The 14,021-nt window shown below is 52.3% G+C and overlaps 1 protein-coding gene across 6 annotated transcripts in view; it reads right to left on the bottom strand.

The window, feature by feature from the left end:
* The window catches only part of AKAP1 (A-kinase anchoring protein 1), a 29,946-nt gene that overhangs the window by 7,933 nt on the left and 7,992 nt on the right, over nucleotides 1–14,021 (bottom strand). For 4 of the 6 annotated variants that reach the window (XM_077762856.1, XM_077762855.1, XM_077762860.1 and 1 more), the window contains exons 2-3: nucleotides 3,238–4,864; nucleotides 766–899 (exon numbers count right to left, since the gene is read on the bottom strand). In XM_077762856.1, coding sequence (XP_077618982.1) covers nucleotides 766–899; nucleotides 3,238–4,840 — 1,737 coding nt within the window. In that variant the 5' untranslated portion in view covers nucleotides 4,841–4,864. Of the gene's footprint in view, nucleotides 1–765; nucleotides 900–3,237; nucleotides 4,865–10,063; nucleotides 10,134–11,454; nucleotides 11,633–14,021 lie in introns of those variants that run through there. The other 2 variants (XM_077762858.1, XM_077762859.1) reach the window with 2 other exon arrangements.

The following is a 14,021-nucleotide window of genomic DNA, read 5'->3' on the forward strand; positions in this document are numbered from 1 at the left end:
GCCTGACCCAGAGTTCAAGCCAAGCCAAGTCTCCATAGCGGCAGGGAGCTAAGTGCCTGGGAGAATTCAGCTGGCCAATTATTTCTGAGTCCCGGCAATAAGCATCACGATCGAGCTAATAAATCGTTAAGTTAGAACAGCAAGAAGCTAGAAACTACTTAAGCACCCTGGATTTGCGGACCGGTGAAGTAAATTGACATTCACACAATGAATAATGCAGTTAAAATTATATTTTCAAAGAATAACACAGGAAAATTAAATTGTTAAATATTTAAAAGCATTAATTAAAGCAACATAATCTCAGTTTTGTTTAAAAACCACAGGGTGCAAGACAAGAAGGAAATAAAAGTCTTCATAGTCACTCTCGGGGGTGAGATCAGAACGGCTTGTTATTTTCTTCATACATTTCTATACTTTTCAAGCGCTCTGAAATATGGATTTACACTGTGCTCAATTATCAAATCTACTCTGTGCTGGAGAGCTTGAGCAGAGCACAGTAGAGGGATTCCCGCCTGGCCCATGTCCTCGGGCTGGCTTTTATTGGCATCTCGGAACAGCGCTGAGCCCCGGAACACACAGGGCGGCCCCAGAGAAGTGAGCAGCCTGTGAGTCTGGAGCGGACAAGGACAGCATTCCGACCCCCGGGAAACTCTCTGAAGCTTGGCAGAGGGTGCTCTCCTTTTCCCTTCCAGCCTCTGGCTCACTCAGGGGCTGCTTCTGGGTTACTGTGCCTCCCCCTCATCCCAGTGACCCTGCAGCCCTTACCTTTGGCACCTCGATCTCCCAGATGATGAGATCGACCTTCTTAGGACTGGAGCCTGCCTGGGCGCTCTGGAAACCATCAGTCTTCCTGGGGCCACAGCAACCGTCCACTGAGTCCATGCTGTTCCTGTCCGATCCTGCAGGGGAGAAAGCGGCACACACAGACGCCGGCTAAGGGAAGTCCGCACCTGCATTCCCAGGAGCCCCCCACCCCACGCCCCCTCCTCAAGCTTGGCGGGTGACTGTCACCCGCCGTCTGGAAGGCTCTGGACGACCCCAATGCAAGGAGGACTGGGGGTGTAGAGACGCCTAATTTTAGCCTGCTGCTCATAGCCCCGCTGGCTGAAGCGGCAGCCACGCCCAGCCACAGCTGCGGGCGCAGAGACAAGCGGTGAGCTGGGAAGGGGGGGTCCACAGGGCGGGGGGCCGGCCGGCGGCTCTGCGTGNCCAGTCACAACCGGCCCATGTCTTCTGACCATGCCAGCCCCTCAGACCACGGGACCCTAAGGCCCCCAAGGTCTCAGGCCTGGGCTCAAGGGCCATGACCTTCAGTCAAGCAGAGCTAGAAAGACTGCACCCTGGCTGGCCTGAGGGCCCCATTCTTATCCTGTACCACCTGGGCCCTACTGGAAGTAGATGGAGGAGGGGCAACTCTCCTTTCCCTCTGCTTGGGCCTAACTTGGGGCAACTCTGAATGCTCTTCTGGGCTCATGGTGGGTCTGGTCAAAAGACTGAAGTTCATGCCCCAGACAACAGAGCAGGAAGCATGACCCTGAGATCAATGCCGTCTGCTCCACTCTTGTTCAAGAATGTGCCGGGAGGCCATCCCAGAAAAATGGGTCCAGGCCAGCTTAAGAGAAAGGACTCTGGCTTAAATATGGACGACTTAACTGCCAGAAATAGATCGCTCCTGAGAGTCTACTAATTAGGTTATTCTCCACATGGTTTCTCCAAACTCTGGACATAATTCTTTGCCAAGCAATGCACGTACTGTCTGGATGCAGAGTAAGGCTTAAAAGAGACTCCATTCCCAGCTAAGGAAGAGTCACCTTCAAAGTGGCCTCATCCTTCAACATCAGGGGCCCTAGCCTCTCCTGGACAAAACAGGACTGGCTGATACTCGCCACCCCAGCGACCCGCAGAGGTGGCTCAGACCACACAGGCCTCTAGCAGGCCGTGCTCATAGGCCAGCCCCCCTCAGCCTCAACTTCCTCGCGCACAGGGAGGGCCATGCACTAAGGTGCAGGCATGGGGGAGGCGGGAGCCTGTGCTGTGCACAACCGAGTGCCAGGAGAGCGCTACTGCNCTCTTCCATGAGGCCTAAACGCGAGGCCTTCACTATACCGGAGTAGCTGCCACCATCAATCTAAAGGTGGCATAACATGGCTGATGGGCCTGTTAATTCAGCTGAGGGCCAGCAGATAAAGGGAAACTCCTCTATTCTTAAAAAAATTTTTGTTTACCCATTTTAAGATCTTTTTGATTAAAAAACAAGCAAACAAAAGAACATTTTAACAGCATTCAAGTTAGGATGCATCTTAATGGTCTCTGGCCTTCTACACTCCTGATCACCATGATGAGCTTTTTTTTCCTTTAGAGGCACATAAATCAATAGTGTCTGAAAGGGGACAAAATGTGCTGTGATGAAAGTACTGCTGGAAGTAGCAAGATTCCCGGTAAAGACCCCCAACCTTCCTGGAGCAGAGATGGTAGGGACTGGCTCCAAGGCCAGCAAATCACAGACCCCCACAGGAGTCCATGGCCTCTTTCCCTGAGATAAATGAAAATACCCCAGGGTAGCTGCAAAACCAGGGTCAGGAGCTGCTGACCTGTCAGTTAGCGGTCTGAACTGTCTACGCGGGGGTCAGCATTCGAAAAACCCAGTGGACACTTGGTTACCAAAGTGCCCCTCTTTCCCGGGGGTGGAACAGCAGCCGCACGGAAAGGAAACGGCGGAGGGCTCTCTGCGGAGGAATAGTGGTGACAGTGAGGCAGGAAAGCAAGAGCCTCCCGTGAGAGCCGAGCCGGGGCCGCTCTCTGGGCACTTACCCGGTAAGAGCTTCTGGAGAAGGAAGGCGGGTGAAGACATGGGAACAAGCACATGATTAAAAGGAAATCAATCATTCAAAAAAAAAAAAAAGCTAACACCCATCTTGGTACTTTGGAATTAAACTAGGGAGGCCTCTACATCACAGAAACCTTTAAGAGGTCAGGTTAAAAGAGGCTGATCAGCAAACCCAACTCTGAGCTGGCTCCTTCAGGACTAGGGGGAGTCCCTGGCTGGGGAACCAAGCTCCCGAGGTGCTGGGGGGCTCAGGGCAGCCCAACCTTCTGCAGGCCAGCTGGCTCAAGGTTGGAGAGCATTCTTACTGCAGCAGCAGCAGCAGAGGGGGAGGCAGACCAGCAGCCTTTGCCAGCCAAGCGGAGGCCCTGCCACCCCGTCCTCCAGGTGAGGCACGCCCAAGACCCTCCTACCTCCCGAGTGATCTGCTTCCGCATCCGCGGTCCATCCGTCCTCATTGCCCAAGTCTGACAGCTCCCCCTTCAGCACCCCATTGCTGAAGGGCACAGTACTTTCTGGCAGCAGCGGGATGACGGCCTTGTCCCTGGGGCTTGAGGCGGCGTCCGTACATGAGTCTTCAAGCCCCGAAGTAGTGCTGAGGGAATCTGAGCGCTGCTCGGAGACCACTGAGGGGACATCCTGGCTGCTGTCAGAGGTGCAGGTGGCATATCCCGCATCTTCCACCAGGACGCATGCCTCATTTAGCAGCTCTCCCTGGGGTGCAGGGGGCGGTGGGCCGGGGGCCAGGGAGATGTGGTGTGCGGAGTTCTTTGGCTTCCTGTCCTTGCTGGGGCTGGACAGAGGGCTGCTCAGGCAGCTGGCGTAGGTCTTTAGTGGCGGCAGGTCCTCTGCAGGCGGGCCTGGCGAGGGGGCAGCAGCGTCTGGCACACCCGAGGCCGCCTCCGCCACCACAGAGGCTGGAGCGGGCCTGTCAGCATCTGGCCCCAGGGCGGTTTCCCGGCAAGCTGGCACGCAGCTCTCCTCCTGCCGCCCGTGGCGCTGAGTGGCCGAAGCCGGACACTGCCGGCCTGTGATCCTGCCCACGGTGGTGGCCAGCACCTCTTCGGTCGCCTCCGAGATCACCTTGGAGACGATCTGGTAGGCAGCCTGCTCCATCTCCTCAGCGTGCTCCGCGGTACCCTCGTGGCCCAGCTCTCCTGGGCAGGGCGCCTCACGGGCAGTGCCGCTGCCCCGAGGTACTGACGGCTCGGAGACCTCCGTCAGCTCCACGTGGGCCGACTCCCTGTGGCTGCTCAGTGGTGTCCCCGCGGCCCCCTCCTCGGCCTGCAGCGGGAGGCCTGTCACCTTCTCCCCGGCGCCTCCCAAGGGAGCAAGGCCAGGCACCTTGTCGGTCTGTGATTCAGAGCCCTGCTCCTGGGACAACACACGCCCTTCTGGCACGTTTTCTCCTGACACCGCGTCGCCAGTGCCTTCCGCCCCACCGGTCTCTCTTGGCTTCTCTCTGGGGGTTGCAGCCTGGCCCTGCCGGCCCTGCCCTGGCGGCCCACTGAATGGGGACTCTGGCTTGCACACCTCGGCTGCTTCGTGGGGGAAAGGAACACCCCTTGGGGTCGGAAGGGGACACTCGGGAGGAATGGACTTGGCTTCATCACCCATCAGGACTAATTCCACCTTTGTACTGTCATCTCTGCATGTTCCTGGCCGAAATCTCACATCTGTGCTGTTAGGAAGGCTGCCTGAGGACTCTGACCTGCGACAGGCTGGATGTGCCCGCAGCAAGGCCGGGGGCTCGGCGGGGGGCTTGCTCACCGGCCACAGCTCTGTTTCTGCTTGCGGTACAGTGCTGGGGGACGTGGAAGCTACTCTGGGACAGGAGTCCTCCATGGGGAGTGGCTCTGTGATGGAGTGGCCAGCCCTCAGCTCCACAGCGCTGGCCTCCACCTGTCTGTCCTGGCCGCTGACATGCTTTTTACGAGAGAAAAACCACCACCAGCCGAGAAGTGCTAGCATTCCAGGCAACGCCAAGGGGAAGAGTGAACGGAACTGGATGGCCATCCTGGAGGCCTGAAGAAATGATACCTGCAGATGAGGAGAGAGGGATGCGATGAGAGCCAGGCAGGGGGATCCTGACACCACTGCACAGGAAACACAATCAACTGTTCTCTCACCCTTTCCCTGCCTCCTCCAGCTGGCACCCTATGTGGGATCCACCGGAGGGGGTTGGGCAGGGAGAGACGCCCCTGTCTGCTCCCTCCTCCATATCGCACTCCCTTGAAACAAGACGAGCCTTGCCTTGGACCCAAATCCCTTCCTTCATCACTCCTCAATGCCAAATTCTATGCTCCCCCAAGGGGATACTGTGTTTAATGTTTCAGTTCTCTGAACTCCCAGAACGCTTATCTATTCGGATGATATTGGAATATTTTTAAATGCCTGTGAAATCCACATGTATGTCCCTCACAGGCACCCACAAAATCATGAGTTAACGAAACCATTACACAGCAAGAGAGCAGGAGCAAAGGATGAATACGATCTCAAAAGGATGAGGGGTGCTCCAGGGTAAGAGACCAGCAAAACATACAGAGGCGTGGAGACACAGGTCATGCTTGAAGAATCAAGTTGTTTAGTGGCCTCGATGAGGGTTCTGGGGCCTCACAGTGGAGTCTGGACTTTATCCTGTGGGCAACAGAGAACCAGCAGAGGTCTGCAAAGCACATACACCAAACTGTGTTACCAGGTGATTCTGGGAGGAGGATGAACAGCGTATCAAGTGACAGGAACCTGGAGACCTGAGTCCGTTGGATCCAGGCCCAGAGAAATGATAACGGCCTAGATAGAAGGAGGTGGTGGATATGTAAAGGATACAGGAGACTCGGTTTTCTTCACCGTAAGATGGGGATACATTTCATAAAGGATGGCTGATATGAGGATTAGCTATGTATTAAGGGCTATGCAAAGCAGGGTTAGCTCTCTTTAGAGGTATATGACAGACTTATTCCAGAATGCTTGTAATTCAGTACCTCCCATGCCAGTAAATTTCATTCTGTCTGCAAAAATCATACGTCGTCTTAAAACCAAATCTCCTCCCTTGATATGGTGAATTATACCTTAATTTGGGTTTAAGCTTTGTTGTAGAGATAAATGTAAACGTTTCAGCAACTCTTCCTGGTTTAATTATGTTAATGGTCTTTGGCAAAACCAGAGCACATAGTTCCCAGGTGGTTCTAAAGTTCAGTGGAGGCTGGGAGCCACTGCTGGAGGACCTGACTTCTCCAAGTGCGGTCTATAGGCCAGACGCACAGAGCACCACCTGGGAGCCTGCTAGAAACACAGCCCCAGCTCAGGCCTGAATCACTAGCTGCATTTTTAACAAGACCCCCAGGGGATTCACAAACACATTAGAGTTTGTGAAGAAACACTGGGAAACACCTTCAGCCCCAAAGTGAGGGGGTAGGGAAAACCATAAACCTTCTTGCTAATATTTGAAAGTGAATCCATAAGATTGGAAAACACAAAGCAGAAGCTAAGCAGTGGCCACACTCAGAAGACCCCATGAATCCCTCTAAGCAGAAACTTCAACGATGCTCATACAGCTTCACATTCAAACACAGAACCTCACTAGATGCTATCCCTTGCATCACTTAGTCTTCAACCACCTGGTTTGGAATGTATTGCCATCATCAAGGTTAAAATAGCTCAGTGTAGGGGTGCCTGGCTGGCTCAGTTGGTGGAGCATGCTACTCTTGATCTCAGGGCTGTGAGATCGAGCCCCATGTAGAGTGTAGAGATTAAATAAATAAAAACTTAGGGGCTCAACTGGTTAAGCGGCTGACTCTGGTTTTCAGCTCAGGTCATGATCTCACAGTTGGGGAGTTTGAACCCTCCATCGGACTCTGTGCTGACAGCTCAGAGCCTTGAGGCTATTTCAGATTCTGTCTCCATCTCTCTCTCTCTGCCCCTCCCCTGCTCAAGCACTGTCTCTCTGTAAAATGTAAATAACATTAAAAAAAAGGTTATGACCATACCTCCTATGACCTATGACACCTGCAATATATTTTTTTTAAGTTTATTTATTTTTGAGAGAGACCGTGTGTGTGAGCATGCAGGCAGAGAGAGGGGAAGAGACAATCCCAAGCAGGCTCTGCGCTGTCAGCACGGAGCCTGACACGGGGCTCAATCTCTCACATCGTGAGATCAGGACCTGAGCCAAAATCAAGAATCAGATGTTTAACCAACTGAGCCACCTAGGTGCCCCCTGCAATTTTCTCTTTTAAAAAAAAAAAAAAAAGAATAAAAACAGCTCTGCACAGACAGAGGTCTATATTCTGCTCACTGGGGCATCCCCATACGGGGAAACACTGCTAAACGCACTGCAGAATCCATGGGCATGCCAGTGACAGAGAAGGGATCCCGCATATGGACATGGAGAAACCGCTGTGGCACAGAAGCCAAAACCGGGGTACCACCATGTGGGTGCCATCTGCACCTGTATAACCCTTTAGGCAAACCAGGAAAGACACACGCCAAGCCTCTCGGCTGGAGGAGAGGCGAAGGTTTTGCACACTGATCCTGCATCCTACAACCTTATCAATCTCTTATTAGTTCCAATAGTTTTTCGTTTTTTTCCTTACCTGCCAATATACTCTTTACTTCTTCCTTCCGAGGAGAGTGATTTTGAAATTTCTCTCAGTGGTTCTCCAACTTAGTGGCCCATTAGGATCACTTGGGAAGCTTTTAAAATTCCCAGGCCAAGATCGCACCCCAATCAGAATATCTGAGGTGAGACCAGGGCACCAGGTGTTGTTGTTTTAACCCAGGTGATTCCAATGTACACTCAAGTCAGAGAACCACTGTTCTGGAGCATTGTGCACACTCCTGAAAAAGTGGTAAATTACACACAGGCTATTTGTTTTGTATTCAATGTCTTCCATATAAAAATAAGTAAAATCTGAGAAGGAATAGAGGGCATGGGGGCAAGATGCTCTCAGGATAAGGCAGGATGCTTACCACATGGCCTACTGTCAGACCAGTCCCACCCAATAGGTCACGTGCCACAGGAAGTGTGGCTGGGGTGTGAACCCAGGTTCTCTTCTTGGTAGTCAATTTAGATTTGGATTCCTGAACTAGATAATCCCATTTCAACAGGGTTTATAGTTGTGATTCCCACAGTTGTGGTTCTTCTACCAATTCTCTGACCTCAGGAACAAGATTCCGTGGAATAGGGTAGAGAGGAAGATAAAGAATCCTAAGACTTAACCACCCACAGAGGGCAGTCTCCCTGTTTTACAGATCAAGGGCCCAAGGCCAAACTCAACACAGGCATGTGTGTAAGGAGGGAGTTGCTAACCAAGATACAAACTGCCTCTCAAAGCAGCTGGGAGGGGCGCCTGGGTGGCTTAGTTAAGCGTCTGACTCTTGATTTCAGCTCAGGGCACGGCGGTCTCACAGTTCATGGGATTGAGCCCTGAGTCAGCAGAGCCTGCTTGGCATTCTCTCTCTCTCTGCCCCACATCCTGCTCATGTGCTTGCATGTGCTCTCTCTGAGAGAAGCCCCCTGCCCTTTAGTACTAGAAGTTGATCCCAGGGTCCAGCAGCTGACCCCCACCCCACCTCCGGAGGTCCCAGGGACTGGCTGTAAGGCAGAGGCCCTCGTTCAAGCATACCGTCTCAGCCTGCCTCTGGCCTGGCACCCTAGTTGATCCACATCACCACCCACACCCTGGCCCCCCATGTCACTGTCCCTTCTGTTCCCAGTCCTGGCTTACACTAAACACAGAGACAGTCGCCTGGGGACACAACACTGCTCTGCAGCTTGCCAGGACATCTCTACCGCTGACACACCTAGCCCTCCCTGTCCCACTGTTCCACCGACAGGGGCCGAGACCCCAAGCCACCATCCACAGCTCCCCTCAGACAGTCAACTATCACTATTCAACTGATCACAGCTCAGGAAAGTTTCTGCACCATTTCCAAGCGAGATGCCTCCTGCTGTTGTGTCAGGAGGACTCCCCTGAAGGTGTTTAACACTGGTCCCCTGAGGCCATGTCACACAATCCATGAATATTGAATACCCCACCTGCATCCCCAGCGTCCACCACTACCTCCCCCTCCCCATCGGACCCAGTATCCCTGCTCCTCCAGGAAAAGCTCTTCTCTCCACGAAGACCTCCAAGGACAGGCCCTGCCCAACTGCAGTGCTCGGACAACTTGAGAAAAGAGGTGGGATATCCCCAGGCAGGAGAAGGCACGCCTTGTTTATCTTTCCCTTGCCACCAGGGTACTGTGATTACAGACTTTCACCATCTCCACCAAGACAGAGCCACCCCACCCAGAGGAGCCTAGCTGGGACTCACTGAAGGCGCCTCACAGAGAGTGCCGGGTGACCAAAGCCCTCACTTCCCACCAGGCAAAAGAAGTTCTCATTTCTTTCGGCCCTTCACAGAGTCTTCTGTGAGCCAATCTCACCTCAAACGGTTTCTTGTGAATCAGGACGATGCCATTTTCCCTGCTTTACACAGTCGGATAGGCCTAGACAGGTGCTGGAAGACACACCAACTGCGCCTGAACTCCAGACAGGGCCGCCTCCACGTGTGCACACACACATATGCCCACACGCACAAGTGTGCACACTTCAGCCTTGCAAGGCTCTCTGCTACCTTCCTTTTCTGGGAATGGACTCTTGAGTTGCTCTCTTTGCCCTGGTTTGATTTTGTTGTTTTCTGTAAAAAAGCTGAACTTCTCAAGACATAAGTGGCATTTAACACTGCAGGTCTAAAAGCCTTCGCACTCACAAGCTAACTGCAGGCAGCCTTCTCCCCGCAAGGCCTCCCCCTCCAGAGGCCCCAGACACTCGGGCAAGCCAGAGGAAAGCCTTGCAGAAGGATGCAGAGCCCTGTGCACGGGGTGGTGGGGAGGAGAGGTGGCTATTTTGAATCTGCTAGAATTAAATAGCTGCCTGCTTATTTTTAGCAGGTCCATTTGCCCGGGAATAGATGCACGCTGGCAGCTTGCCCAGTGGTCACACAGAGCTGAAGGCGCACATGTCGCGGCCCTACAAGGCCTTAACATTCACCTGCTCTGGCCAGGTTCTAAAAGGATTCCTTTCCTGGGGCGTCTAGCTGGCTTAGTTGGTAGAGGATGCAACTCTTCGTCCCAGGGTTGTGAGTTCAAGCCCCACATTGGGTTGTGGAGATTACTTAAAAATAAAAATTAAAAAATCTTTAAAACGATGCCTTTCCTTTCTCCCAGAAGAACCTGCAGCTTCTTGGAAAAGCTTACCTCTGAAAAAGTAATGGCCTCACTCCCAGCACCGATGACCAACTCGGCTACTGCAGTCTAGAGCCTTGGGCTAAACAAGAAAACAAATTTCTGGGAAGAGTACAAACAATGTTGGTCCCAGTGACTAAGCCCATCTGGCTACAGTTATTGTGTAAAGAAGAGCTATGTGTAATTAATTGATGGGAAGGTTGATCATAGAAACAAGCACTTAGGAGCCAAGTGGCTATCAGGTCTAGACTGGACTTGGGCCTGGCCAGTGAAGCTGCATCCACTCCACCTTCTGAGCCGACTGTTATAGACCCTCTGGGTTGAAATGTGAACATTTCTGTTATTCCAGGGTTATATGTTCACATTACCAAAGACGGTCCCCCACCTCTAGAACGCCTAGCATAGCACGTTGTTGCTGAGGGGCTTTTCCCCCTTGAAGTGGGGGGAGGGTCTTAAAAGGACAGGGAGTAGCTACATGATCCTGAACCTGAAGCCCAGCACCTGCTGCCACTGCATTCTGAGCACAAGGGCAGGTTGTGGGCCAGGTCAAGGTCAAGGCCCCACCTCCCAGCCCATTCCCCAGTTTGTTGTAGGAAGACCACACACACAGAGGTCTTTGTAAGACCACCAAGAGGGGATCCTGATTTTTATAGCATGCATTTACCTAAGTCCTTACCAGGTTGAGGTTATATACTTACATTCACATAATAATTCACACGTAAATATGTTTAAGTTGCTGCAAGAAAAAGCTTCTGTCCACCAGAAGCTCACAATGCATATTGAAGAATTTCTGTCTCTCTCTCTCACACACACACACGCACGCACGAGCGCGCACACACACACACTCCCTGCACGTTCTGAGCCCAATTTCAGAAGTGGGCAAACAGAACCCAAAGAAGGCTATCCCAAAGGCAGCCAGAATTTTCTAAGGCTGCAACAGTGCATTAATGACATAAATTAAGATTCTAAACCCACGATGCCTCTGGGGGTGGAAAGGAACAGCAAGTCCCAGAGAGAGCAGAAGTCCTGGAAGCTGGAGCAAAGAGCTGTTAGAGATCAGACAAAAGGAGGCTGACCTTTACTGTCAAGGCAATGGGAACAAGTTGCAGCAGCTGCAACATGGCCAAAGCAGAGCAGGTCACAAAAGGCAAAGGCCTGGGCAATCCCCAAGTGACAACTACAGTCCAGTGCTGGCAGCTACTTTGTCACATGGGGCTGAGCACTTGAAATATGGTCAACATAATGAACTGAATTTTAAATTTTACTTAATATTAACTTCAGCTTAAATAGCCACATACAGGTAGCCAGTAGCTGCCTACAGGATGCGCAGTCCTACAGGGTATTCCCAGAAGCCCCGAAGCAAACACAAGAGCTGGATAAATGCTGTGACAGCCAATGCCTACCTTGATGGGCAGTGTCTGGTGCTGCCGCTGAGGGTTGGGGGGTGGTGGTAGGCTGGGCCACTCGCCCTCAGCAGCATGGCTGGGGCCCAGAGGTCAGAGTGCCGGGCCCATGCCTCAGGGATGTTGATCTCAGCCCAGCCCTGATGTTCAAAGGGTTGTTACCTTGGTCCGTAGGGGCCTGTGTGAGCTGTGACTCATGTTGGCACCCTAAAGATTGCAAATTAGCTCACAGTGGGGCTATGAGGTCCTGCCCTGCGCTGTCCCCCACACCCTTCATTGTGATGGCCCCACAGAGCAGCCAGGTGGGCCACTGTGGCCAGACCAACCCCACTCCCTGTTCTAGGTAGACCAGCTGTCCAAAAGTCATGGGCCACTTCCCGGGCTGCCCTCCAGGAAACTGGAGGCTTATTAGCCCAGTCCCATCTGGGCGGGAGGACCTGCTCAGTGAAGCCTTCTCCAGCTGGGTCTCCGGGTCTCTGGGTCTCTGGGTCTGGAGACCCAGAGCCAAATCTCACTGGCACCAGGTAAGAGCCAGGAATGAAAAATCCTATCTCCCGATATCATCTCAGATTAAGAGCTGGTCAATTACAAATTAAAGAAACTCCCAATTTGAAAAACTTGGTTAAAAAAACCAAAAAACTATGAACTCCACACAAAAGTGAAAGGCCCAGTCTCCCTCCTGCTGCTGACCAAACACACCTGACAGGTCCAGTCCCATTAGACTCCAAATGATAAGGGGGCGGGGGGGAGTATTTTCTACAAAGGTCTTCACATTGCTTCATGTGGGAAGAATGTGGTTTTCAAAAACTTTAATAACGACTATGCTACGTCCACCCTGCCCCTCGTCCCCGGCTCTTGGCAACCAGCTTGCCTTACCAGAAACTTCTGACATTTCTGAGGACAGTGATAAAGGAGGTGCCAGGGAAGTGTTCCTGGGTACCCAGAACTGCTGCCCGTGACCACAGAACCCTACCCAAGACTGCCCAGAAGGTATGAAGCTGTGCTCTGACAACAAGCTGACTCAAAACAGCTAACAGAAATGGCATGCCTTCAAAAGGAAAAGGGACACTTAGAAGGCTCAGTCGGTTAAGCAACCGACCTCGACTCAGGTCATGATCTTGCGGTTTGGGAGTTCGAACCCCACGTCGGGCTCTGTGCTGACAGCTTGGAGCCTGGAGCCTGCTTCAGGTTGTCTCCCTCTGTCTAACCCTCTCAGCTATGCGCGCGCGCTCTCTCTCTCTCTCAAAAATAAANGCAAGACCCCTCAGGGCTGGTCAATCGTTCATTCATTTTTGGGGAGGGAGGGAGGGAGAGAGAGAGAGAGAGAGAAAGAGAGCGAGCGAGCACATGCAGATGGGCAGGGCGGGGTGGGGGGGGTGGAGTAAATCACTAGCAGGCTCCCTGATATCAGCGCAGAGCCTGACACAGGTCTTGATCTCACCAACTGTGAGATCCTGACTTGAGCTGAAATCAAGAGTCTGATGCTTAACCAACTGAGCCACCCAGGTGACCCAGGGCTAACCATTTAATGAAGATTTTAATTCCTACCATAAGCCAAGTTCCATAGGAGAGGGGGCAGGGGGAGGTGGTGGAAAGAGCCCTCAGAAAGCAAAGGTGGAAGGAGAGGCAAGGAGTCACATTTCAGATAAGACACTACAAAGATGTAGCAACCCAATGGGATAAAACTGCAGCATCTCTCAAGGGAATCAGAGAAGGGACCCCAAGCATCCCTTGTACATAATGAATTAACGTATGCATCTGGAAGGGGACTAGCTGGGAGACAGTTGAGAAAGTCATGTTCTGTGTTCTGTAGTTTATATAAGGGACCCAGGTTGAGAAAGGCTGGGTGAAATGTACCTGAAAGAGAGGGAGCTCTACGCAGAAGGGTCAGGGCATGCCTCTCCGAAGAGGTAGCAGGGGTGCCAGAACAGCAAGGGGGCAGCCGTGCCAAGATCTGGGAGGACAAAAAGGAGAGGCAGAGAAAGTTCCAGGCAGGGAGAACATGTGCCAGAGTACTAAGGCAGGAACAAACCTGGCTGACTCAAGTGACAGCAAGAAGGGAAGGTGAAGATGAGGTCAGAGGGCTGCTACCAGAGAAATCGCTCTCTGCCATCACTGAGCAGAAGCTGTGCCGAAGGTCAAGAACCTGGAGGAAACCGGCGTGCTGAACTTTCTCTAGAGAGGGGAACCAGCTCGCCCAAGGAGCCAAGGAGCATTAACTTCTTTTGTTTTTCTTTTTGAGTGATGCAGTTTTGAATTTTATTTTTAAAATTGTATTTACTTAAGTAATCTCTACATCCAACATGGGGCTCAAACTCACAACCTCAAGATCCAGAGTCACACTCCCTTCCAGTTGAGCCATCCAGGTGCCCCTGTAGTTTCTTAATAAATAGAAGCGGATCCTCAAATCTATTTCAGAGACAGGGTGCCTCTGTGGCTGGCAGCACAGAGGTACACACTGCGTGAGTCCAGTAGGGGCTCACTTTCTATCAGAGTTCTCAGCTAATGCATCTGCCAGGAAGCCCTGAGGTCACACCACTCATTAGCCTGAGAGCCACTGCAAGGCT

Source organism: Crocuta crocuta, unplaced genomic scaffold, assembly GCF_008692635.1.
Source record: "Crocuta crocuta isolate KB4526 unplaced genomic scaffold, BGI_CrCroc_1.0 scaffold144, whole genome shotgun sequence".
NCBI classification, from domain to species: Eukaryota; Metazoa; Chordata; class Mammalia; order Carnivora; family Hyaenidae; genus Crocuta; species Crocuta crocuta.